This window comes from Tetrao urogallus (genome assembly GCF_951394365.1).
Source record: "Tetrao urogallus genome assembly, chromosome: 26".
In the NCBI taxonomy this organism is placed as follows: Eukaryota; Metazoa; Chordata; class Aves; order Galliformes; family Phasianidae; genus Tetrao; species Tetrao urogallus.
The window spans coordinates 4,465,889-4,490,595 of NC_136839.1; the positions used below are offsets into that span (position 1 = coordinate 4,465,889).

General features: G+C 51.5%; 5 protein-coding genes across 5 annotated transcripts; 2 read left to right on the forward strand and 3 right to left on the reverse strand.

Moving 5' to 3' along the window:
* Positions 1-2,464: 2,464 nt before the first annotated feature.
* LOC306955910 (feather keratin Cos1-1/Cos1-3/Cos2-1-like) lies at positions 2,465-3,268 on the reverse strand (the record flags this gene model as incomplete). The annotated part of the gene is made up of 2 exons (XM_079547286.1): positions 2,465-2,785; positions 3,170-3,268. The coding sequence occupies 2 exons, from the start codon at positions 3,266-3,268 to the stop codon at positions 2,465-2,467; spliced, it is 420 nt and encodes a 139-aa protein (XP_079403412.1).
* Positions 3,269-5,879: 2,611 nt separating this feature from the next.
* LOC306955913 (feather keratin Cos1-1/Cos1-3/Cos2-1-like) lies at positions 5,880-6,688 on the forward strand (the record flags this gene model as incomplete). Its single annotated transcript, XM_079547291.1, has 2 exons — positions 5,880-5,978; positions 6,362-6,688. The coding sequence occupies 2 exons, from the start codon at positions 5,880-5,882 to the stop codon at positions 6,686-6,688; spliced, it is 426 nt and encodes a 141-aa protein (XP_079403417.1).
* Positions 6,689-10,135: 3,447 nt separating this feature from the next.
* Positions 10,136-10,937, reverse strand: LOC306955660 (feather keratin Cos1-1/Cos1-3/Cos2-1-like; the record flags this gene model as incomplete). Its single annotated transcript, XM_079546996.1, has 2 exons — positions 10,136-10,456; positions 10,839-10,937. 2 exons carry the CDS (start codon positions 10,935-10,937, stop codon positions 10,136-10,138), a joined length of 420 nt encoding a protein of 139 aa, XP_079403122.1.
* Positions 10,938-17,802: 6,865 nt separating this feature from the next.
* On the reverse strand, positions 17,803-18,605 carry LOC306955766 (feather keratin Cos1-1/Cos1-3/Cos2-1-like; the record flags this gene model as incomplete). The annotated part of the gene is made up of 2 exons (XM_079547132.1): positions 17,803-18,123; positions 18,507-18,605. 2 exons carry the CDS (start codon positions 18,603-18,605, stop codon positions 17,803-17,805), a joined length of 420 nt encoding a protein of 139 aa, XP_079403258.1.
* A 2,621-nt stretch (positions 18,606-21,226) lies between these two features.
* Positions 21,227-22,035, forward strand: LOC306955928 (feather keratin Cos1-1/Cos1-3/Cos2-1-like; the record flags this gene model as incomplete). The annotated part of the gene is made up of 2 exons (XM_079547307.1): positions 21,227-21,325; positions 21,709-22,035. 2 exons carry the CDS (start codon positions 21,227-21,229, stop codon positions 22,033-22,035), a joined length of 426 nt encoding a protein of 141 aa, XP_079403433.1.
* Between the last annotated feature and the right edge of the window lie 2,672 nt (positions 22,036-24,707).

The following is a 24,707-nucleotide window of genomic DNA, read 5'->3' on the forward strand; positions in this document are numbered from 1 at the left end:
TATGTCAAAATCCTCCTAGCGAAGAAGTTAAGTTATTGATGTCACCTCTCCTACTCCCTGTCTGCATCCCATGTTAATGGAGGTATTCTGGGAGGCTGTCCTTAGGGACACAGGAACTGAGCAGAGCAGGCAGTCCTTTAAGGACACCTTTCTGAGAGCAGAAGAGCTGTCCCTCCCAAAGGGACAGAAATGATGCAGGGAAGGACGGAGACCAGTACGGCTGAGCAAGGACTGGATGGTCAAACTGGGGATCATGAGGAAAGGTATAGCGAGTGGAAGCTGAGATGAGTGGCCTAGGAAGTCTGCAGGCCTGCTGTCCAGATGTGCAGAGCTGCAATCATGACTGCCGGGGCTCAGGTGGAGGTGAACTTGTTGAGAGGTGTGATAAATAAAACAATGAGATTCTAGAGGTTCCCTGGTCAGAAGACACAGCTGAAGTAGAACGTCCTACCTCAGATAAGTGAGAATGGTGACGAGTCTTCAACTGACATTGTTAAGGCAGCGATACTCAGCAAGTTCTTTGCCCTGGCCTTCCTTGATAATCAGGCATCCCAGGTCTCTCACATCCTTGAACCTGTAGGCAGGGGTCGGGGGAGCAAAAACCCTCCGACTGTAGGAGCAGAGCACGTTGAAGGCCACCTGATGAGACTGAAAGCGCACCACCCTCCAGGAATGGAGAAAGCTGCTTCCAACTGTGACGTAGATGGTGTGATTGATTGTGCCCTCAGGAAATTTGCCAATTGGACTAAGGTGAATGGGGCGTGTGATGGGACAGAGGTAATTGATGGCATCCTTCGGGACCAAGACAGGCATGAAAATCAGCCCATTTGAAATTCATGTAGGTCACGTGCAAGGTATACTGCACTTGGGTGATTGCAATCCCAGGTCTGTCCACAGTCTGAGAGAACACAGTGAGAGGAGGCCTGTGGAGAAGGACTGCCCATACTTGAAAATGACCTGTTAGCAGGATGGGGTATTATTGGATTCAGTATTTTTGTCTTATCAGGTACTCTACACTCCTTTGGTTGCGTGGAGTATTTCTGGTCACTTGGTCACAGAAGAGAAGAATGAACTGTTACTGCCAGGAGACTTCATTCTTCCGCTTCTGCTTTCTGCTTGGTGGAGGGAAAGCAAAAACAGACTGGGAGTCACACAGCTGCGCTCTTTCCTATCACTGCTCCCTTGTTTTCCAGGCTACAGCATTACAGGAAGGGCTTTGGTTTTGCAAACTCTCATTTTGTTGGATTTAATTGCAGTCGTACTGTATTCTATTGTACTATCTCACCTTCTGATGTTTACTTAGAAAATTAACTTTATCGCATAGGTGTTTGCCACTGTTTTCCTCACCTGGGCCCATCACCCTGCGTTTTCTCTCCCCTCTTTCCTCCCTTCCTGGGGCCACGGTCTTAGGGTCTCTTCACTTCCTTCTCATGGATCCCGCCTATTTCTTTCTTCCTTTTCCTTTTGGAGTTTTCCTCATCCTTTTGTAGTCATCAGCTTCAAATTTTTGTGGGTTCTAGCATCCAGAACAATTTGAACATTATCAAGAGAAGAAATTACACTCAAGAGTAAGTCTGCCAATCCGTGTCAGACATTGGAAACCAATGTCAGTTTCTTCTGTCTGGGAAGCATCTATCGATTATTGCTTCAATAAAGGCAGCAGATGTGTTACGTGCAGTTCATGTCAGAGTTGAGGTAAGAAGTGGGACAAGGGCTCCAGCCCAGGCAAGACCTATCAGTTGCCTGTCTGAAAACTCCATCCAGCGTCTGTCTGAAAACTCCATCCAGGACTTCCACGGAGCCTGGCCAGGCCATGTGGACAAGAGGAGGCCTGCAAATGTTCAGGCACACATGCAGCAAGGCTGCTCTAGATGTGGTCTTCACTGAAGGCTGAAAGTCTACAGTTGCCTCCCCATCCCCCCAAATCCCCCACCCGCCACCCCAACTAGTAGGGAAGTTACAGACTGGGGCTTCATCATTTCAGAGCAAGAATTTTCTCATCTGGCCATATTAGGCAGAAGAAGGACAAACCATACAGGGATGCAATGAAGGTTGCAGCAAATGTTTAATAAGTCTAGGGAGGGAAATGATGTCAGCCAAAGTGCAGATCCCAAAGGCAGGGAGCAGCAGAAGCAGACAAGAATCTGTTCCCCTTTTCCCATGGCAGAAATGCCACGGGACACCCACCTAAATGCCCATCAGAGGAGAGAGGCTAGCAGGTCCCTGGGACCTTCCCAGAGAGCTTTGGGGAGATCAACAGACAACAAAGAAAAGAGAGAAAGTGAGTGGAGGGGAATATAGTTAGACATTGGCCACGTAGATAGAGAAGCCAGGTGAGGCCCTCCTGTCTGTCATGACAGGGTGGTCATCTGCTCTGAAAACAGCAGCACAAAGTCAGTTCTCCTGTCCAGCACCGTGTCGTGAGATTGTGGGGGACCTTGACTGGGAGCAGTGCCCAGCATCTTTAGTAGCACCTTCTGCCACAGTAGCGGTTGGAAATGCAGGAGAGGTCAAAGCCCCCCGAGGTGATGGGCACGCCCTGACAGCTGAGGATGCTGCCAACAGCAGCGGAGGTGGAGGAGCCCACGGCGGTGTTCTGCGGGAAGGAGCTGAGGATGGGTCCGGGCAGGGTCACCACCACGGGAGAGGGCTCAATGACGATGGTGGAGTCCTGGCACTGCCTGACACAGGGCTCGTTGCAGCTGCTGGCCAGAGGAGTGGGGCCGCAGGGCCGGCATGGCACGCACGGGTCGCAGCAGGACATGTCTTTGGGTTGGCAGTGCACCTGTTGGGAGAGAGGACCGAGTGGAGAAAATAGAGAGTCAGGAGGAGGCTGCCATCCCACCAAGAGGGAATCATGCCCATGCAGTCCTGGGAGTTGGAAGCTGTGCACGGATGATCATTGGCTTCCTGGTCTGCTCCTGCCAGGTCCCAGAAAGAAGCACCCGGGTGCCGATCAAGCTACTTCTTAGATCCTAGCCCAGAAGCCCCGCAGTGCAGTCCCAGCTACCGTCCAGGACCAACCTTCTGCCCACTTCCCTTTCCCACGACCAGCAGCTGCAAGCTTTGTCATGGTACAGAGCTGGTAGCACACGAGAGGTCTATAGACCTCAGGCCTCCTGATGAAGAGAGAGAGAGAGAGAGAGACAGGAAGGGGGCTCACACTCACCTGGTTCCCAGGAAGAAAGAGGCAAGAGAAGCGAATGAGAGAGTAAGGAACTGGGCTGTCTTTTATAGTGAACCGAAGCTGACCCATATCCAGAGACATCACTCACCGTAGTGATTATTTTCTGACAAGCGCCTCTTGAATGCCAAGCATCCTCGCTAATGATACGGACAGTGTGCTGGCTTCCTGCGCAGCACCGTTGTGTTTCCAGCTTTGTGTAATTTCCATGCCACGCTGAAGGCATCTTTTGAGAGTAATGAGGGGAGGCCCAAGCATTTCCACACCACAGACAGCAGGGTGGGAAACAGAGTGAATTCATGTGCCAAGAGAGTCCAGCAAGTGGAAATGACGTCAGCCCGGGTCACTCCTCCGGGGCCTTTCTTAGGGGCCTTTCTTGCAGGAGGTGTACCATCTCCGGAGTGGGACCCGATTCCACATGACACAAGTTTCTGGAAAATTCCGCCCTCCTGTTTTGTCTCTCATATTTTGCCTTGGGGTTGCTGGAATGGGGTGAAAAGATGTGTCGAGTCCTGTCCAGCTCTCTAAAGGAAGACCAAATGATAAATGGCGTATGAATAGCGGTTTTCAAACTGAAAGAACCGAAAGGGTTGTAGACAATGAGTTAATCCATTCCAGGAATGCAGATTTTGTGTAGAGTAACAGGGAATCAAGTGGATTTTCCCCAGGTAGCACTCTGGAGATCCTGTCCATACAGAGCTCCTTCTTCCCTTCCGTATTGTGCTGTCTTTTACGTTCTGGGTGAACAACTGGAGAAAATCTAGCACCTTTTCCTCTCCACGATGGAAGTTCATTTCTGCCATTCTGTGCCTAAACTCTCAGCACTGGTGAGCACCGCACACTCCATCTGATTCCCTTTCTAGCACCCCTCAGGCTAACAAATGGTCTCCAATATCTTTTTCAAGTCTCCCAGTGGATTTTTCCTCTCTGTGCAGTCTCAGTGAGTACCAGAAAATGTTATGAACCCAAGCATATGCTTGTGTCTGCAGTGTGCTGGTTCTGTACCATTGTCTGTGGGTGAAGATTGTTGCATAATCCGTGTCGGTGTGCGTGAGCTGGGCCACTGCAAAGGAACCTTTCATGGCACTGGATTTCTGGAGCAGTGCCAGGTGACCTGCGTGATATCTGGCCCTATGCTCTGACTCATGTCAGGCACACTCAGGAGACCTGGCCATTCTGTCCCATCCCGCCCAGTGCTGTCCCATCCTCCCCTGCATCATCTTGCTGCCCTCTGACCTTCTCCCTTTGCCTTGCAGGCACGTTGCAGGCAGGCAGCTGCTTTCTTCTCTGCTCAAGGAGTTTTGCAGCCACTCTGCGGCTAAGCGCACTCATGGCTGTAACCCAGCATGTGCTGCAGGTTGGGAAGAGCACAGACAGAACCCCGCTCATGCAGATTTGCCGTGCAGTCACATTGCGATCTACTTTTGTTTAGAAATCAAGCATAAAGGGCAGGAGACCAGCATGGACAAGCATGGCACTCACGGAGAAACTCGGGGGAGAAAAAATTGTCTTTACAGTGTGCATCCTGAGCACGGTCACTTGGGAGGGATATACTCAGACTGGTGTCTGAGTCTGTGAGGTTGCAAGAAGGAAGGCTAAGGCCCAGATAGAATTAAATTTGGTGAGAGAGATCAAGGGTAACGTGAAAGTCTTCTTTAAGTATGTCACGGGGACAAGCAAGACAAGAGAAAGCGTGGATCTCCTGCTTAATGTGGTGAGTGCCCTGGCCTTGTGGATGCTATGCCCAAGTAGTTGGAAGGAAAGAAGTTGATTGGAAGCAGTGAACATGGATTCACCAAAGGAGAAATCATGCTTGAGCAACCTCACAGGATTCCGTGTTGTCATCACCCGCTGGGTGGGTAATCACCAAGGGGACAGCAGTGAAGGATGTGTACCTTGACCCCAGCAGGGCAACAAACAGGAGCTGCAGCACTGGAAATTCCTACATGTTAAGTTCCTCTGAAGATGATCTCTCGAGGTCCCTTCCAATCCTGCAAATCTGTGATTCTGTGATCCTGCTGGCTTTTGCTGGGCTTCTGCATGAACTCCCTCAGCCCTGATGCCTTGGAGCAAGACCTACAGAGTGAGACATGGGAATAATCCTCTTAGCCCTGTGTGATTCTTCTCGAAATCAGCGGTTCCCCCACCTGGGGGAACCTCCTGGGAGGGGTATATGATTTACTGCTGTCTGTATGGCTCCCGTCATTTTTTTCTTATTAAAATAGCCTCCTGTTGCAGCCTTAGCTCTTGAGACATTTGAGGTCTGGAGAGGACTCTGCGCAACTTGGTGCCCCATTCCGTGATCAGTGAGACAAAAAGCAAGGAGACAAAACACAGCAGCAGAATTGGCCACACAGAGAAGGGGTCAAGACTCCACACTCAGGAGCTGGTACAGCTCTTGCCAGAAGGGCCCTAAGAAACCTTAAAGGAGTGACCTAGGCTGACATCATCTGCCTTGCTGGACTCTGGAAGCACACAAAATGAGTCTGTTGCTCTCACTGGTGTTTGTGGTGCGGAAATGCTTGGGCTTCCCTTCTGCCTCCAGAAGATGCCTTCAGTCAGGAAGTGACATGGCGTAAAGCCAGAAATGAAACTGAACTGCTCAGGAAGCCAGCAGACCACCCATATCATTATCTGGGATGATTTGCATTCGGGACAAGAAAAGCGTGTCAGCAAATAATCACCACTATAAGCAATGCCTCTGGATATAGGTCATCTTAGGTCCAGTATAAAAGGGAGCCCAGCTCCTTGCTCTCTCATCCACCGCTCTTACCATCTTCTCCTTGGGAACCAGGTGAGTGTGAAGCTCCCCCCTGTCCTTGCCATTCAACTAAAGGAGGTCCCAGCACAGTGAGTGTCTGAGATGTTATCACCTCAGTTTCATGCCAAATTGTGGGGCTCCTTGTCACGGGGAAGAGAAGTGCAGATTTGTCCTGGACTCTGAGCCTGTGTGTAGGTAGCGTGGGGGCTCAAATTTGGGAACTAGCTGGATAGGCACGGGAGGGTATTTTGGGCCAGCAGATAGCTGGATATTTGGAGTCCAAGAATCCTTTGACTTCCTCTTCGCATCCTTCAGCTGCCAAGAGTGTACGTGCTTTGATTTAGTTGTGGCCTGTTGGACCTCTGTTCCTCATGTATCCCCATGTTCTGCTTCCTTCCTGCTCTCACTCCCAACAGGTGCACCAGCAGTCCCAAGTCATGTCCTGCTGCGACCCATGTGTGCCATGCCGGCCCTGCGGCCCGACCCCTCTGGCCAGCAGCTGCAATGAGCCCTGTGTCAGGCAGTGCCAGAACTCCACCATCGTCATTGAGCCCTCTCCCGTGGTGGTGACCCTGCCCGGACCCATCCTCAGCTCCTTCCCGCAGAACACCGCCGTGGGCTCCTCCACCTCCGCTGCTGTTGGCCGCATCCTCAGCTCTGAGGGCGTGCCCATCACCTCGGGGGGCTTTGACCTCTCCTGCATTTCCAACCGCTACTGTGGCAGAAGGTGCCCCCCCTGCTAAAGGTGCTGGGCACTGCTCCCAGTCAAGGTCCCCGTGGAAATCACAGCATGCCACTGGACAGGAGAACAAATGTGGTGCTGCTCTTTCTGCCCTGCAACACACACAGGACGGGGCCTGCTGGACTTCCCTGACCACAGAGAGAGTGTCTACCCGTATTCTCTTTTGCTCTCTCTTCCTATCTAGTATCTCGCTTGTCTGTTTGCCTCAGACATCTCTGTCTGGACCCTGAAAACCAGCCTAAAGAGACCTGACACCTCTCTTCATTTCTTGGCCAGTAAGTGTGGGCCTGGTGGCAACGCTGTCGTAGCACTGGGCAACAGGTTCATGCCTGTTGCTGCTGCTCCCCACACTTGCTGCGTGCGCTTGCAGTGACATCGTTTCCCTCCTCTGACTCATTAAACACTTGCTGCATCCTCTTTGGTGTCCTTCCGTGTTTCTGTTCTTGTCGTTTGCGCACAGATGTCCAAAGGAGAAAGCCACGGCTTGAGTGGGAATCACCGGGGGAGGTTCCATCATTCTTCTAGATCTGGGTGGCCTGTCAGCGCACACTGCTGCAATTTCATCTTTCAGGCACCCTCTGTTGAAGCAGGGGAAGTCATCCATGATTCCTATTTAGCCAATGGCTGTTAGCCGTTGCCTGGCTGTGTCTCTGCTTAGACATATCCCTTAGAGCCTGGAGCACCTCACGGGACTGGGCTTCCTGACCAGTGAGAGCCGGTGTCCGGCCTGGCCTTCTGTTGGCCTCCTGGCTTGGTGCGCTGTAGCCACTGTGTGGAGCCTTCAGCCAGGCCCCTCTTGGGCCTGGCCCTGGCCTGGGTGCCAGCTCCTGCTCTCACCCTGGCACCAAAACCTTCTACGTGTAAATAACCCACGTGCTGCTTGCTTCAGGGCAATGTCCTGTAGCTGCTTCTGGGCTGGCGTCACCTGCATTCAAAACCGAGATCTGTTGTGATGCGTCTACAGAACCACATTTTCCCAGTTCCCCCTTCTCTTGATTATGTCAAAATCCTCCTAGCGAAGAAGTTAAGTTATTGATGTCACCTCTCCTACTCCCTGTCTGCATCCCATGTTAATGGAGGTATTCTGGGAGGCTGTCCTTAGGGACACAGGAACTGAGCAGAGCAGGCAGTCCTTTAAGGACACCTTTCTGAGAGCAGAAGAGCTGTCCCTCCCAAAGGGACAGAAATGATGCAGGGAAGGACGGAGACCAGTACGGCTGAGCAAGGACTGGATGGTCAAACTGGGGATCATGAGGAAAGGTATAGCGAGTGGAAGCTGAGATGAGTGGCCTAGGAAGTCTGCAGGCCTGCTGTCCAGATGTGCAGAGCTGCAATCATGACTGCCGGGGCTCAGGTGGAGGTGAACTTGTTGAGAGGTGTGATAAATAAAACAATGAGATTCTAGAGGTTCCCTGGTCAGAAGACACAGCTGAAGTAGAACGTCCTACCTCAGATAAGTGAGAATGGTGACGAGTCTTCAACTGACATTGTTAAGGCAGCGATACTCAGCAAGTTCTTTGCCCTGGCCTTCCTTGATAATCAGGCATCCCAGGTCTCTCACATCCTTGAACCTGTAGGCAGGGGTCGGGGGAGCAAAAACCCTCCGACTGTAGGAGCAGAGCACGTTGAAGGCCACCTGATGAGACTGAAAGCGCACCACCCTCCAGGAATGGAGAAAGCTGCTTCCAACTGTGACGTAGATGGTGTGATTGATTGTGCCCTCAGGAAATTTGCCAATTGGACTAAGGTGAATGGGGCGTGTGATGGGACAGAGGTAATTGATGGCATCCTTGGGGACCAAGACAGGCATGAAAATCAGCCCATTTGAAATTCATGTAGGTCACGTGCAAGGTATACTGCACTTGGGTGATTGCAATCCCAGGTCTGTCCACAGTCTGAGAGAACACAGTGAGAGGAGGCCTGTGGAGAAGGACTGCCCATACTTGAAAATGACCTGTTAGCAGGACGGGGTATTATTGGATTCAGTATTTTTGGTCTTATCAGGCACTCTACACTCCTTTGGTTGCGTGGAGTATTTCTGGTCACTTGGTCACAGAAGAGAAGAATGAACTGTTACTGCCAGGAGACTTCATTTTCCCGCTTCTGCTTTCTGCTTGGTGGAGGGAAAGCAAAAACAGACTGGGAGTCACACAGCTGCGCTCTTTCCTATCACTGCTCCCTTGTTTTCCAGGCTACAGCATTACAGGAAGGGCTTTGGTTTTGCAAACTCTCATTTTGTTGGATTTAATTGCAGTCGTACTGTATTCTATTGTACTATCTCACCTTCTGATGTTTACTTAGAAAATTAACTTTATCGCATAGGTGTTTGCCACTGTTTTCCTCACCTGGGCCCATCACCCTGCGTTTTCTCTCCCCTCTTTCCTCCCTTCCTGGGGCCACGGTCTTAGGGTCTCTTCACTTCCTTCTCATGGATCCCGCCTATTTCTTTCTTCCTTTTCCTTTTGGAGTTTTCCTCATCCTTTTGTAGTCATCAGCTTCAAATTTTTGTGGGTTCTAGCATCCAGAACAATTTGAACATTATCAAGAGAAGAAATTACACTCAAGAGTAAGTCTGCCAATCCGTGTCAGACATTGGAAACCAATGTCAGTTTCTTCTGTCTGGGAAGCATCTATCGATTATTGCTTCAATAAAGGCAGCAGATGTGTTACGTGCAGTTCATGTCAGAGTTGAGGTAAGAAGTGGGACAAGGGCTCCAGCCCAGGCAAGACCTGTCAGTTGCCTGTCTGAAAACTCCATCCAGCGTCTGTCCAGGACTTCCACGGAGCCTGGCCAGGCCATGTGGACAAGAGGAGGCCTGCAAATGTTCAGGCACACATGCAGCAAGGCTGCTCTAGATGTGGCCTTCACTGAAGGCTGAAAGTCTACAGTTGCCTCCCCATTCCCCCAGATCCCCCACCCGCCACCCCAACTAGTAGGGAAGTTACAGACTGGGGCTTCATCATTTCAGAGCAAGAATTTTCTCATCTGGCCATATTAGGCAGAAGAAGGACAAACCATACAGGGATGCAATGAAGGTTGCAGCAAATGTTTAATAAGTCTAGGGAGGGAAATGATGTCAGCCAAAGTGCAGATCCCAAAGGCAGGGAGCAGCAGAAGCAGACAAGAATCTGTTCCCCTTTTCCCATGGCAGAAATGCCACGGGACACCCACCTAAATGCCCATCAGAGGAGAGAGGCTAGCAGGTCCCTGGGACCTTCCAGAGAGCTTTGGGGAGATCAACAGACAACAAAGAAAAGAGAGAAAGTGAGTGGAAGGGAATATAGTTAGACATTGGCCACGTAGACTGAGAAGCCAGGTGAGGCCCTCCTGTCTGTCATGACAGGGTGGTCATCTGCTCTGAAAACAGCAGCACAAAGTCAGTTCTCCTGTCCAGCACCGTGTCGTGAGATTGTGGGGGACCTTGACTGGGAGCAGTGCCCAGCATCTTTAGTAGCACCTTCTGCCACAGTAGCGGTTGGAAATGCAGGAGAGGTCAAAGCCCCCCGAGGTGATGGGCACGCCCTGACAGCTGAGGATGCTGCCAACAGCAGCGGAGGTGGAGGAGCCCACGGCGGTGTTCTGCGGGAAGGAGCTGAGGATGGGTCCGGGCAGGGTCACCACCACGGGAGAGGGCTCAATGACGATGGTGGAGTCCTGGCACTGCCTGACACAGGGCTCGTTGCAGCTGCTGGCCAGAGGAGTGGGGCCGCAGGGCCGGCATGGCACGCACGGGTCGCAGCAGGACATGTCTTTGGGTTGGCAGTGCACCTGTTGGGAGAGAGGACCGAGTGGAGAAAATAGAGAGTCAGGAGGAGGCTGCCATCCCACCAAGAGGGAATCATGCCCATGCAGTCCTGGGAGTTGGAAGCTGTGCACGGATGATCATTGGCTTCCTGGTCTGCTCCTGCCAGGTCCCAGAAAGAAGCACCCGGTGCCGATCAAGCTACTTCTTAGATCCTAGCCCAGAAGCCCCGCAGTGCAGTCCCAGCTACCGTCCAGGACCAACCTTCTGCCCACTTCCCTTTCCCACGACCAGCAGCTGCAAGCTTTGTCATGGTACAGAGCTGGTAGCACACGAGAGGTCTATAGACCTCAGGCCTCCTGATGAAGAGAGAGAGAGAGAGAGAGACAGGAAGGGGCTCACACTCACCTGGTTCCCAGGAAGAAAGAGGCAAGAGAAGCGAATGAGAGAGTAAGGAACTGGGCTGTCTTTTATAGTGAACCGAAGCTGACCCATATCCAGAGACATCACTCACCGTAGTGATTATTTTCTGACAAGCGCCTCTTGAATGCCAAGCATCCTCGCTAATGATACGGACAGTGTGCTGGCTTCCTGCGCAGCACCGTTGTGTTTCCAGCTTTGTGTAATTTCCATGCCACGCTGAAGGCATCTTTTGAGAGTAATGAGGGGAGGCCCAAGCATTTCCACACCACAGACAGCAGGGTGGGAAACAGAGTGAATTCATGTGCCAAGAGAGTCCAGCAAGTGGAAATGACGTCAGCCCGGGTCACTCCTCCGGGGCCTTTCTTAGGGGCCTTTCTTGCAGGAGGTGTACCATCTCCGGAGTGGGACCCGATTCCACATGACACAAGTTTCTGGAAAATTCCGCCCTCCTGTTTTGTCTCCTCATATTTTGCCTTGGGGTTGCTGGAATGGGGTGAAAAGATGTGTCGAGTCCTGTCCAGCTCTCTAAAGGAAGACCAAATGATAAATGGCGTATGAATAGCGGTTTTCAAACTGAAAGAACCGAAAGGGTTGTAGACAATGAGTTAATCCATTCCAGGAATGCAGATTTTGTGTAGAGTAACAGGGAATCAAGTGGATTTTCCCCAGGTAGCACTCTGGAGATCCTGTCCATACAGAGCTCCTTCTTCCCTTCCGTATTGTGCTGTCTTTTACGTTCTGGGTGAACAACTGGAGAAAATCTAGCACCTTTTCCTCTCCACGATGGAAGTTCATTTCTGCCATTCTGTGCCTAAACTCTCAGCACTGGTGAGCACCGCACACTCCATCTGATTCCCTTTCTAGCACCCCTCAGGCTAACAAATGGTCTCCAATATCTTTTTCAAGTCTCCCAGTGGATTTTTCCTCTCTGTGCAGTCTCAGTGAGTACCAGAAAATGTTATGAACCCAAGCATATGCTTGTGTCTGCAGTGTGCTGGTTCTGTACCATTGTCTGTGGGTGAAGATTGTTGCATAATTCCGTGTCGGTGTGCGTGAGCTGGGCCACTGCAAAGGAACCTTTCATGGCACTGGATTTCTGGAGCAGTGCCAGGTGACCTGCGTGATATCTGGCCCTATGCTCTGACTCATGTCAGGCACACTCAGGAGACCTGGCCATTCTGTCCCATCCCGCCCAGTGCTGTCCCATCCTCCCCTGCATCATCTTGCTGCCCTCTGACCTTCTCCCTTTGCCTTGCAGGCACGTTGCAGGCAGGCAGCTGCTTTCTTCTCTGCTCAAGGAGTTTTGCAGCCACTCTGCGGCTAAGCGCACTCATGGCTGTAACCCAGCATGTGCTGCAGGTTGGGAAGAGCACAGACAGAACCCCGCTCATGCAGATTTGCCGTGCAGTCACATTGCGATCTACTTTTGTTTAGAAATCAAGCATAAAGGGCAGGAGACCAGCATGGACAAGCATGGCACTCACGGAGAAACTCCGGGGGAGAAAAAATTGTCTTTACAGTGTGCATCCTGAGCACGGTCACTTGGGAGGGATATACTCAGACTGGTGTCTGAGTCTGTGAGGATGCAAGAAGGAAGGCTAAGGCCCAGATAGAATTAAATTTGGTGAGAGAGATCAAGGGTAACGTGAAAGTCTTCTTTAAGTATGTCACGGGGACAAGCAAGACAAGAGAAAGTGTGGATCTCCTGCTTAATGTGGTGAGTGCCCTGGCCTTGTGGATGCTATGCCCAAGTAGTTGGAAGGAAAGAAGTTGATTGGAAGCAGTGAACATGGATTCACCAAAGGAGAAATCATGCTTGAGCAACCTCACAGGATTCCGTGTTGCCATCACCCGCTGGGTGGGTAATCACCAAGGGGACAGCAGTGAAGGATGTGTACCTTGACCCCAGCAGGGCAACAAACAGGAGCTGCAGCACTGGAAATTCCTACATGTTAAGTTCCTCTGAAGATGATCTCTCGAGGTCCCTTCCAATCCCTGCAAATCTGTGATTCTGTGATCCTGCTGGCTTTTGCTGGGCTTCTGCATGAACTCCCTCAGCCCTGATGCCTTGGAGCAAGACCTACAGAGTGAGACATGGGAATAATCCTCTTAGCCCTGTGTGATTCTTCTCGAAATCAGCGGTTCCCCCACCTGGGAGGGTATATGATTTACCTGCTGTCTGTATGGCTCCCGTCATTTTTTTCTTATTAAAATAGCCCTCCTGTTGCAGCCTTAGCTCTTGAGACATTTTGAGGTCTGGAGAGGACTCTGCGCAACTTGGTGCCCCATTCCGTGATCAGTGAGACAAAAAGCAAGGAGACAAAACACAGCAGCAGAATTGGCCACACAGAGAAGGGGTCAAGACTCCACACTCAGGAGCTGGTACAGCTCTTGCCAGAAGGGCCCCTAAGAAACCTTAAAGGAGTGACCTAGGCTGACATCATCTGCCTTGGCTGGACTCCGGAAGCACACAAAATGAGTCTGTTGCTCTCACTGGTGTTTGTGGTGCGGAAATGCTTGGGCTTCCCTTCCTGCCTCCCAGAAGATGCCTTCAGTCAGGAAGTGACATGGCGTAAAGCCAGAAATGAAACTGAACTGCTCAGGAAGCCAGCAGACCACCCATATCATTATCTGGGATGATTTGCATTCGGGACAAGAAAAGCGTGTCAGCAAATAATCACCACTATAAGCAATGCCTCTGGATATAGGTCATCTTAGGTCCAGTATAAAAGGGAGCCCAGCTCCTTGCTCTCTCATCCACCGTTCTTACCACCTTCTCCTTGGGAACCAGGTGAGTGTGAAGCTCCCCCCTGTCCTTGCCATTCAACTAAAGGAGGTCCCAGCACAGTGAGTGTCTGAGATGTTATCACCTTTGTGTCATGCCAAATTGTGGGGCTCCTTGTCACGGGGAAGAGAAGTGCAGATTTGTCCTGGACTCTGAGCCTGTGTGTAGGTAGCGTGGGGGCTCAAATTTGGGAACTAGCTGGATAGGCACGGGAGGGTATTTAGGGCCAGCAGATAGCTGGATATTTGGAGTCCAAGAATCCTTTGACTTCCTCTTCGCATCCTTCAGCTGCCAAGAGTGTACGTGCTTTGATTTAGTTGTGGCCTGTTGGACCTCTGTTCCTCATGTATCCCCATGTTCTGCTTCCTTCCTGCTCTCACTCCCAACAGGTGCACCAGCAGTCCCAAGTCATGTCCTGCTGCGACCCATGTGTGCCATGCCGGCCCTGCGGCCCGACCCCTCTGGCCAGCAGCTGCAATGAGCCCTGTGTCAGGCAGTGCCAGAACTCCACCATCGTCATTGAGCCCTCTCCGGGTGGTGACCCTGCCCGGACCACTCCTCAGCTCCTTCCCGCAGAACACCGCCGTGGGCTCCTCCACCTCCGCTGCTGTTGGCCGCATCCTCAGCTCTGAGGCGTGCCATCACCTCGGGGGGCTTTGACCTCTCCTGCATTTCCAACCGCTACTGTGGCAGAAGGTGCCCCCCCTGCTAAAGGTGCTGGGCACTGCTCCCAGTCAAGGTCCCGTGGAAATCACAGCATGCCACTGGACAGGAGAACAAATGTGGTGCTGCTCTTTCTGCCTGCAACACACACAGGACGGGGCCTGCTGGACTTCCCTACCACAGAGAGAGTGTCTACCCGTATTCTCTTTTGCTCTCTCTTCTATCTAGTATCTCGCTTGTCTGTTTGCCTCAGACATCTCTGTCTGGACCCTGAAACCAGCCTAAAGAGACCTGACACCTCTCTTCATTTCTTGGCAGTAAGTGTGGGCCTGGTGGCAACGCTGTCGTAGCACTGGGCAACAGGTTCATGCCCGTTGCTGCTGCTCCCCACACTTGCTGCGTGCGCTTGCAGTGACATCGTTTCCCTCCTCTGACTCATTAAACACTTGCTGCATCCTCTTTGGTGTCCTTCCGTGTTTCTGTTCTTGTCGTTTGCGCACAGATGTCCAAAGGAGAAAGCCACGGCTTGAGTGGGAATCACCGGGGAGGTTCCATCATTCTTCTAGATCTGGGTGGCCTGTCAGCGCACACTGCTGCAATTTCATCTTTCAGGCACCCTCTGTTGAAGCAGGGGAAGAGCAGGGGAAGTCATCCATGATTCCTATTTAGCCAATGGCTGTTAGCCGTTGCCTGGCTGTGTCTCTGCTTAGACATATCCCTTAGAGCCTGGAGCACCTCACGGGACTGGGCTTCCTGACCAGTGAGAGCCGGTGTCCGGCCTGGCCTTCTGTTGGCCTCCTGGCTTGGTGCGCTGTAGCCACTGTGTGGAGCCTTCAGCCAGGCCCCTCTTGGGCCTGGCCCTGGCCTGGGTGCCAGCTCCTGCTCTCACCCTGGCACCAAAACCTTCTACGTGTAAATAACCCACGTGCTGCTTGCTTCAGGGCAATGTCCTGTAGCTGCTTCTGGGCTGGCGTCACCTGCATTCAAAACCGAGATCTGTTGTGATGCGTCTACAGAACCACATTTTCCCAGTTCCCCCTTCTCTTGATTATGTCAAAATCCTCCTAGCGAAGAAGTTAAGTTATTGATGTCACCTCTCCTACTCCCTGTCTGCATCCCATGTTAATGGAGGTATTCTGGGAGGCTGTCCTTAGGGACACAGGAACTGAGCAGAGCAGGCAGTCCTTTAAGGACACCTTTCTGAGAGCAGAAGAGCTGTCCCTCCCAAAGGGACAGAAATGATGCAGGGAAGGACGGAGACCAGTACGGCTGAGCAAGGACTGGATGGTCAAACTGGGGATCATGAGGAAAGGTATAGCGAGTGGAAGCTGAGATGAGTGGCCTAGGAAGTCTGCAGGCCTGCTGTCCAGATGTGCAGAGCTGCAATCATGACTGCCGGGGCTCAGGTGGAGGTGAACTTGTTGAGAGGTGTGATAAATAAAACAATGAGATTCTAGAGGTTCCCTGGTCAGAAGACACAGCTGAAGTAGAACGTCCTACCTCAGATAAGTGAGAATGGTGACGAGTCTTCAACTGACATTGTTAAGGCAGCGATACTCAGCAAGTTCTTTGCCCTGGCCTTCCTTGATAATCAGGCATCCCAGGTCTCTCACATCCTTGAACCTGTAGGCAGGGGTCGGGGGAGCAAAAACCCTCCGACTGTAGGAGCAGAGCACGTTGAAGGCCACCTGATGAGACTGAAAGCGCACCACCCTCCAGGAATGGAGAAAGCTGCTTCCAACTGTGACGTAGATGGTGTGATTGATTGTGCCCTCAGGAAATTTGCCAATTGGACTAAGGTGAATGGGGCGTGTGATGGGACAGAGGTAATTGATGGCATCCTTCGGGACCAAGACAGGCATGAAAATCAGCCCATTTGAAATTCATGTAGGTCACGTGCAAGGTATACTGCACTTGGGTGATTGCAATCCCAGGTCTGTCCACAGTCTGAGAGAACACAGTGAGAGGAGGCCTGTGGAGAAGGACTGCCCATACTTGAAAATGACCTGTTAGCAGGACGGGGTATTATTGGATTCAGTATTTTTGGTCTTATCAGGCACTCTACACTCCTTTGGTTGCGTGGAGTATTTCTGGTCACTTGGTCACAGAAGAGAAGAATGAACTGTTACTGCCAGGAGACTTCATTTTCCCGCTTCTGCTTTCTGCTTGGTGGAGGGAAAGCAAAAACAGACTGGGAGTCACACAGCTGCGCTCTTTCCTATCACTGCTCCCTTGTTTTCCAGGCTACAGCATTACAGGAAGGGCTTTGGTTTTGCAAACTCTCATTTTGTTGGATTTAATTGCAGTCGTACTGTATTCTATTGTACTATCTCACCTTCTGATGTTTACTTAGAAAATTAACTTTATCGCATAGGTGTTTGCCACTGTTTTCCTCACCTGGGCCCATCACCCTGCGTTTTCTCTCCCCTCTTTCCTCCCTTCCTGGGGCCACGGTCTTAGGGTCTCTTCACTTCCTTCTCATGGATCCCGCCTATTTCTTTCTTCCTTTTCCTTTTGGAGTTTTCCTCATCCTTTTGGAGTCATCAGCTTCAAATTTTTGTGGGTTCTAGCATCCAGAACAATTTGAACATTATCAAGAGAAGAAATTACACTCAAGAGTAAGTCTGCCAATCCGTGTCAGACATTGGAAACCAATGTCAGTTTCTTCTGTCTGGGAAGCATCTATCGATTATTGCTTCAATAAAGGCAGCAGATGTGTTACGTGCAGTTCATGTCAGAGTTGAGGTAAGAAGTGGGACAAGGGCTCCAGCCCAGGCAAGGCCTGTCAGTTGCCTGTCTGAAAACTCCATCCAGCGTCTGTCCAGGACTTCCACGGAGCCTGGCCAGGCCATGTGGACAAGAGGAGGCCTGCAAATGTTCAGGCACACATGCAGCAAGGCTGCTCTAGATGTGGCCTTCACTGAAGGCTGAAAGTCTACAGTTGCCTCCCCATCCCCCCAAATCCCCCACCCGCCACCCCAACTAGTAGGGAAGTTACAGACTGGGGCTTCATCATTTCAGAGCAAGAATTTTCTCATCTGGCCATATTAGGCAGAAGAAGGACAAACCATACAGGGATGCAATGAAGGTTGCAGCAAATGTTTAATAAGTCTAGGGAGGGAAATGATGTCAGCCAAAGTGCAGATCCCAAAGGCAGGGAGCAGCAGAAGCAGACAAGAATCTGTTCCCCTTTTCCCATGGCAGAAATGCCACGGGACACCCACCTAAATGCCCATCAGAGGAGAGAGGCTAGCAGGTCCCTGGGACCTTCCCAGAGAGCTTTGGGGAGATCAACAGACAACAAAGAAAAGAGAGAAAGTGAGTGGAAGGGAATATAGTTAGACATTGGCCACGTAGACAGAGAAGCCAGGTGAGGCCCTCCTGTCTGTCATGACAGGGTGGTCATCTGCTCTGAAAACAGCAGCACAAAGTCAGTTCTCCTGTCCAGCACCGTGTCGTGAGATTGTGGGGGACCTTGACTGGGAGCAGTGCCCAGCATCTTTAGTAGCACCTTCTGCCACAGTAGCGGTTGGAAATGCAGGAGAGGTCAAAGCCCCCCGAGGTGATGGGCACGCCCTGACAGCTGAGGATGCTGCCAACAGCAGCGGAGGTGGAGGAGCCCACGGCGGTGTTCTGCGGGAAGGAGCTGAGGATGGGTCCGGGCAGGGTCACCACCACGGGAGAGGGCTCAATGACGATGGTGGAGTCCTGGCACTGCCTGACACAGGGCTCGTTGCAGCTGCTGGCCAGAGGAGTGGGGCCGCAGGGCCGGCATGGCACGCACGGGTCGCAGCAGGACATGTCTTTGGGTTGGCAGTGCACCTGTTGGGAGAGAGGACCGAGTGGAGAAAATAGAGAGTCAGGAGGAGGCTGCCATCCCACCAAGAGGGAATCATGCCCATGCAGTCCTGGGAGTTGGAAGCTGTGCACGGATGATCATTGGCTTCCTGGTCTGCTCCTGCCAGGTCCCAGTAAGAAGCACCCGGTGCCGATCAAGCTACTTCTTAGATCCTAGCCCAGAAGCCCCGCAGTGCAGTCCCAGCTACCGTCCAGGACCAACCTTCTGCCCACTTCCCTTTCCCACGACCAGCAGCTGCAAGCTTTGTCATGGTACAGAGCTGGTAGCACACGAGAGGTCTATAGACCTCAGGCCTCCTGATGAAGAGAGAGAGAGAGAGAGAGACAGGAAGGGGGCTCACACTCACCTGGTTCCCAGGAAGAAAGAGGCAAGAGAAGCGAATGAGAGAGTAAGGAACTGGGCTGTCTTTTATAGTGAACCGAAGCTGACCCATATCCAGAGACATCACTCACCGTAGTGATTATTTTCTGACAAGCGCCTCTTGAATGCCAAGCATCCTCGCTAATGATACGGACAGTGTGCTGGCTTCCTGCGCAGCACCGTTGTGTTTCCAGCTTTGTGTAATTTCCATGCCACGCTGAAGGCATCTTTTGAGAGTAATGAGGGGAGGCCCAAGCATTTCCACACCACAGACAGCAGGGTGGGAAACAGAGTGAATTCATGTGCCAAGAGAGTCCAGCAAGTGGAAATGACGTCAGCCCGGGTCACTCCTCCGGGGCCTTTCTTAGGGGCCTTTCTTGCAGGAGGTGTACCATCTCCGGAGTGGGACCCGATTCCACATGACACAAGTTTCTGGAAAATTCCGCCCTCCTGTTTTGTCTCCTCATATTTTGCCTTGGGGTTGCTGGAATGGGGTGAAAAGATGTGTCGAGTCCTGTCCAGCTCTCTAAAGGAAGACCAAATGATAAATGGCGTATGAATAGCGGTTTTCAAACTGAAAGAACCGAAAGGGTTGTAGACAATGAGTTAATCCATTCCAGGAATGCAGATTTTGTGTAGAGTAACAGGGAATCAAGTGGATTTTCCCCAGGTAGCACTCTGGAGATCCTGTCCATACAGAGCTCCTTCTTCCCTTCCGTATTGTGCTGTCTTTTACGTTCTGGGTGAACAACTGGAGAAAATCTAGCACCTTTTCCTCTCCACGATGGAAGTTCATTTCTGCCATTCTGTGCCTAAACTCTCAGCACTGGTGAGCACCGCACACTCCATCTGATTCCCTTTCTAGCACCCCTCAGGCTAACAAATGGTCTCCAATATCTTTTTCAAGTCTCCCAGTGGATTTTTCCTCTCTGTGCAGTCTCAGTGAGTACCAGAAAATGTTATGAACCCAAGCATATGCTTGTGTCTGCAGTGTGCTGGTTCTGTACCATTGTCTGTGGGTGAAGATTGTTGCATAATTCCGTGTCGGTGTGCGTGAGCTGGGCCACTGCAAAGGAACCTTTCATGGCACTGGATTTCTGGAGCAGTGCCAGGTGACCTGCGTGATATCTGGCCCTATGCTCTGACTCATGTCAGGCACACTCAGGAGACCTGGCCATTCTGTCCCATCCCGCCCAGTGCTGTCCCATCCTCCCCTGCATCATCTTGCTGCCCTCTGACCTTCTCCCTTTGCCTTGCAGGCACGTTGCAGGCAGGCAGCTGCTTTCTTCTCTGCTCAAGGAGTTTTGCAGCCACTCTGCGGCTAAGCGCACTCATGGCTGTAACCCAGCATGTGCTGCAGGTTGGGAAGAGCACAGACAGAACCCCGCTCATGCAGATTTGCCGTGCAGTCACATTGCGATCTACTTTTGTTTAGAAATCAAGCATAAAGGGCAGGAGACCAGCATGGACAAGCATGGCACTCACGGAGAAACTCCGGGGGAGAAAAAATTGTCTTTACAGTGTGCATCCTGAGCACGGTCACTTGGGAGGGATATACTCAGACTGGTGTCTGAGTCTGTGAGGATGCAAGAAGGAAGGCTAAGGCCCAGATAGAATTAAATTTGGTGAGAGAGATCAAGGGTAACGTGAAAGTCTTCTTTAAGTATGTCACGGGGACAAGCAAGACAAGAGAAAGTGTGGATCTCCTGCTTAATGTGGTGAGTGCCCTGGCCTTGTGGATGCTATGCCCAAGTAGTTGGAAGGAAAGAAGTTGATTGGAAGCAGTGAACATGGATTCACCAAAGGAGAAATCATGCTTGAGCAACCTCACAGGATTCCGTGTTGTCATCACCCGCTGGGTGGGTAATCACCAAGGGGACAGCAGTGAAGGATGTGTACCTTGACCCCAGCAGGGCAACAAACAGGAGCTGCAGCACTGGAAATTCCTACATGTTAAGTTCCTCTGAAGATGATCTCTCGAGGTCCCTTCCAATCCCTGCAAATCTGTGATTCTGTGATCCTGCTGGCTTTTGCTGGGCTTCTGCATGAACTCCCTCAGCCCTGATGCCTTGGAGCAAGACCTACAGAGTGAGACATGGGAATAATCCTCTTAGCCCTGTGTGATTCTTCTCGAAATCAGCGGTTCCCCCACCTGGGGGAACCTCCTGGGAGGGTATATGATTTACCTGCTGTCTGTATGGCTCCCGTCATTTTTTTCTTATTAAAATAGCCCTCCTGTTGCAGCCTTAGCTCTTGAGACATTTTGAGGTCTGGAGAGGACTCTGCGCAACTTGGTGCCCCATTCCGTGATCAGTGAGACAAAAAGCAAGGAGACAAAACACAGCAGCAGAATTGGCCACACAGAGAAGGGGTCAAGACTCCACACTCAGGAGCTGGTACAGCTCTTGCCAGAAGGGCCCCTAAGAAACCTTAAAGGAGTGACCTAGGCTGACATCATCTGCCTTGGCTGGACTCCGGAAGCACACAAAATGAGTCTGTTGCTCTCACTGGTGTTTGTGGTGCGGAAATGCTTGGGCTTCCCTTCCTGCCTCCCAGAAGATGCCTTCAGTCAGGAAGTGACATGGCGTAAAGCCAGAAATGAAACTGAACTGCTCAGGAAGCCAGCAGACCACCCATATCATTATCTGGGATGATTTGCATTCGGGACAAGAAAAGCGTGTCAGCAAATAATCACCACTATAAGCAATGCCTCTGGATATAGGTCATCTTAGGTCCAGTATAAAAGGGAGCCCAGCTCCTTGCTCTCTCATCCACCGTTCTTACCACCTTCTCCTTGGGAACCAGGTGAGTGTGAAGCTCCCCCCTGTCCTTGCCATTCAACTAAAGGAGGTCCCAGCACAGTGAGTGTCTGAGATGTTATCACCTTTGTGTCATGCCAAATTGTGGGGCTCCTTGTCACGGGGAAGAGAAGTGCAGATTTGTCCTGGACTCTGAGCCTGTGTGTAGGTAGCGTGGGGGCTCAAATTTGGGAACTAGCTGGATAGGCACGGGAGGGTATTTTGGGCCAGCAGATAGCTGGATATTTGGAGTCCAAGAATCCTTTGACTTCCTCTTCGCATCCTTCAGCTGCCAAGAGTGTACGTGCTTTGATTTAGTTGTGGCCTGTTGGACCTCTGTTCCTCATGTATCCCCATGTTCTGCTTCCTTCCTGCTCTCACTCCCAACAGGTGCACCAGCAGTCCCAAGTCATGTCCTGCTGCGACCCATGTGTGCCATGCCGGCCCTGCGGCCCGACCCCTCTGGCCAGCAGCTGCAATGAGCCCTGTGTCAGGCAGTGCCAGAACTCCACCATCGTCATTGAGCCCTCTCCCGTGGTGGTGACCCTGCCCGGACCCATCCTCAGCTCCTTCCCGCAGAACACCGCCGTGGGCTCCTCCACCTCCGCTGCTGTTGGCCGCATCCTCAGCTCTGAGGGCGTGCCCATCACCTCGGGGGGCTTTGACCTCTCCTGCATTTCCAACCGCTACTGTGGCAGAAGGTGCCCCCCCTGCTAAAGGTGCTGGGCACTGCTCCCAGTCAAGGTCCCCGTGGAAATCACAGCATGCCACTGGACAGGAGAACAAATGTGGTGCTGCTCTTTCTGCCCTGCAACACACACAGGACGGGGCCTGCTGGACTTCCCTGACCACAGAGAGAGTGTCTACCCGTATTCTCTTTTGCTCTCTCTTCCTATCTAGTATCTCGCTTGTCTGTTTGCCTCAGACATCTCTGTCTGGACCCTGAAAACCAGCCTAAAGAGACCTGACACCTCTCTTCATTTCTTGGCCAGTAAGTGTGGGCCTGGTGGCAACGCTGTCGTAGCACTGGGCAACAGGTTCATGCCTGTTGCTGCTGCTCCCCACACTTGCTGCGTGCGCTTGCAGTGACATCGTTTCCCTCCTCTGACTCATTAAACACTTGCTGCATCCTCTTTGGTGTCCTTCCGTGTTTCTGTTCTTGTCGTTTGCGCACAGATGTCCAAAGGAGAAAGCCACGGCTTGAGTGGGAATCACCGGGGGAGGTTCCATCATTCTTCTAGATCTGGGTGGCCTGTCAGCGCACACTGCTGCAATTTCATCTTTCAGGCACCCTCTGTTGAAGCAGGGGAAGTCATCCATGATTCCTATTTAGCCAATGGCTGTTAGCCGTTGCCTGGCTGTGTCTCTGCTTAGACATATCCCTTAGAGCCTGGAGCACCTCACGGGACTGGGCTTCCTGACCAGTGAGAGCCGGTGTCCGGCCTGGCCTTCTGTTGGCCTCCTGGCTTGGTGCGCTGTAGCCACTGTGTGGAGCCTTCAGCCAGGCCCCTCTTGGGCCTGGCCCTGGCCTGGGTGCCAGCTCCTGCTCTCACCCTGGCACCAAAACCTTCTACGTGTAAATAACCCACGTGCTGCTTGCTTCAGGGCAATGTCCTGTAGCTGCTTCTGGGCTGGCGTCACCTGCATTCAAAACCGAGATCTGTTGTGATGCGTCTACAGAACCACATTTTCCCAGTTCCCCCTTCTCTTGATTATGTCAAAATCCTCCTAGCGAAGAAGTTAAGTTATTGATGTCACCTCTCCTACTCCCTGTCTGCATCCCATGTTAATGGAGGTATTCTGGGAGGCTGTCCTTAGGGACACAGGAACTGAGCAGAGCAGGCAGTCCTTTAAGGACACCTTTCTGAGAGCAGAAGAGCTGTCCCTCCCAAAGGGACAGAAATGATGCAGGGAAGGACGGAGACCAGTACGGCTGAGCAAGGACTGGATGGTCAAACTGGGGATCATGAGGAAAGGTATAGCGAGTGGAAGCTGAGATGAGTGGCCTAGGAAGTCTGCAGGCCTGCTGTCCAGATGTGCAGAGCTGCAATCATGACTGCCGGGGCTCAGGTGGAGGTGAACTTGTTGAGAGGTGTGATAAATAAAACAATGAGATTCTAGAGGTTCCCTGGTCAGAAGACACAGCTGAAGTAGAACGTCCTACCTCAGATAAGTGAGAATGGTGACGAGTCTTCAACTGACATTGTTAAGGCAGCGATACTCAGCAAGTTCTTTGCCCTGGCCTTCCTTGATAATCAGGCATCCCAGGTCTCTCACATCCTTGAACCTGTAGGCAGGGGTCGGGGGAGCAAAAACCCTCCGACTGTAGGAGCAGAGCACGTTGAAGGCCACCTGATGAGACTGAAAGCGCACCACCCTCCAGGAATGGAGAAAGCTGCTTCCAACTGTGACGTAGATGGTGTGATTGATTGTGCCCTCAGGAAATTTGCCAATTGGACTAAGGTGAATGGGGCGTGTGATGGGACAGAGGTAATTGATGGCATCCTTGGGGACCAAGACAGGCATGAAAATCAGCCCATTTGAAATTCATGTAGGTCACGTGCAAGGTATACTGCACTTGGGTGATTGCAATCCCAGGTCTGTCCACAGTCTGAGAGAACACAGTGAGAGGAGGCCTGTGGAGAAGGACTGCCCATACTTGAAAATGACCTGTTAGCAGGACGGGGTATTATTGGATTCAGTATTTTTGGTCTTATCAGGCACTCTACACTCCTTTGGTTGCGTGGAGTATTTCTGGTCACTTGGTCACAGAAGAGAAGAATGAACTGTTACTGCCAGGAGACTTCATTTTCCCGCTTCTGCTTTCTGCTTGGTGGAGGGAAAGCAAAAACAGACTGGGAGTCACACAGCTGCGCTCTTTCCTATCACTGCTCCCTTGTTTTCCAGGCTACAGCATTACAGGAAGGGCTTTGGTTTTGCAAACTCTCATTTTGTTGGATTTAATTGCAGTCGTACTGTATTCTATTGTACTATCTCACCTTCTGATGTTTACTTAGAAAATTAACTTTATCGCATAGGTGTTTGCCACTGTTTTCCTCACCTGGGCCCATCACCCTGCGTTTTCTCTCCCCTCTTTCCTCCCTTCCTGGGGCCACGGTCTTAGGGTCTCTTCACTTCCTTCTCATGGATCCCGCCTATTTCTTTCTTCCTTTTCCTTTTGGAGTTTTCCTCATCCTTTTGGAGTCATCAGCTTCAAATTTTTGTGGGTTCTAGCATCCAGAACAATTTGAACATTATCAAGAGAAGAAATTACACTCAAGAGTAAGTCTGCCAATCCGTGTCAGACATTGGAAACCAATGTCAGTTTCTTCTGTCTGGGAAGCATCTATCGATTATTGCTTCAATAAAGGCAGCAGATGTGTTACGTG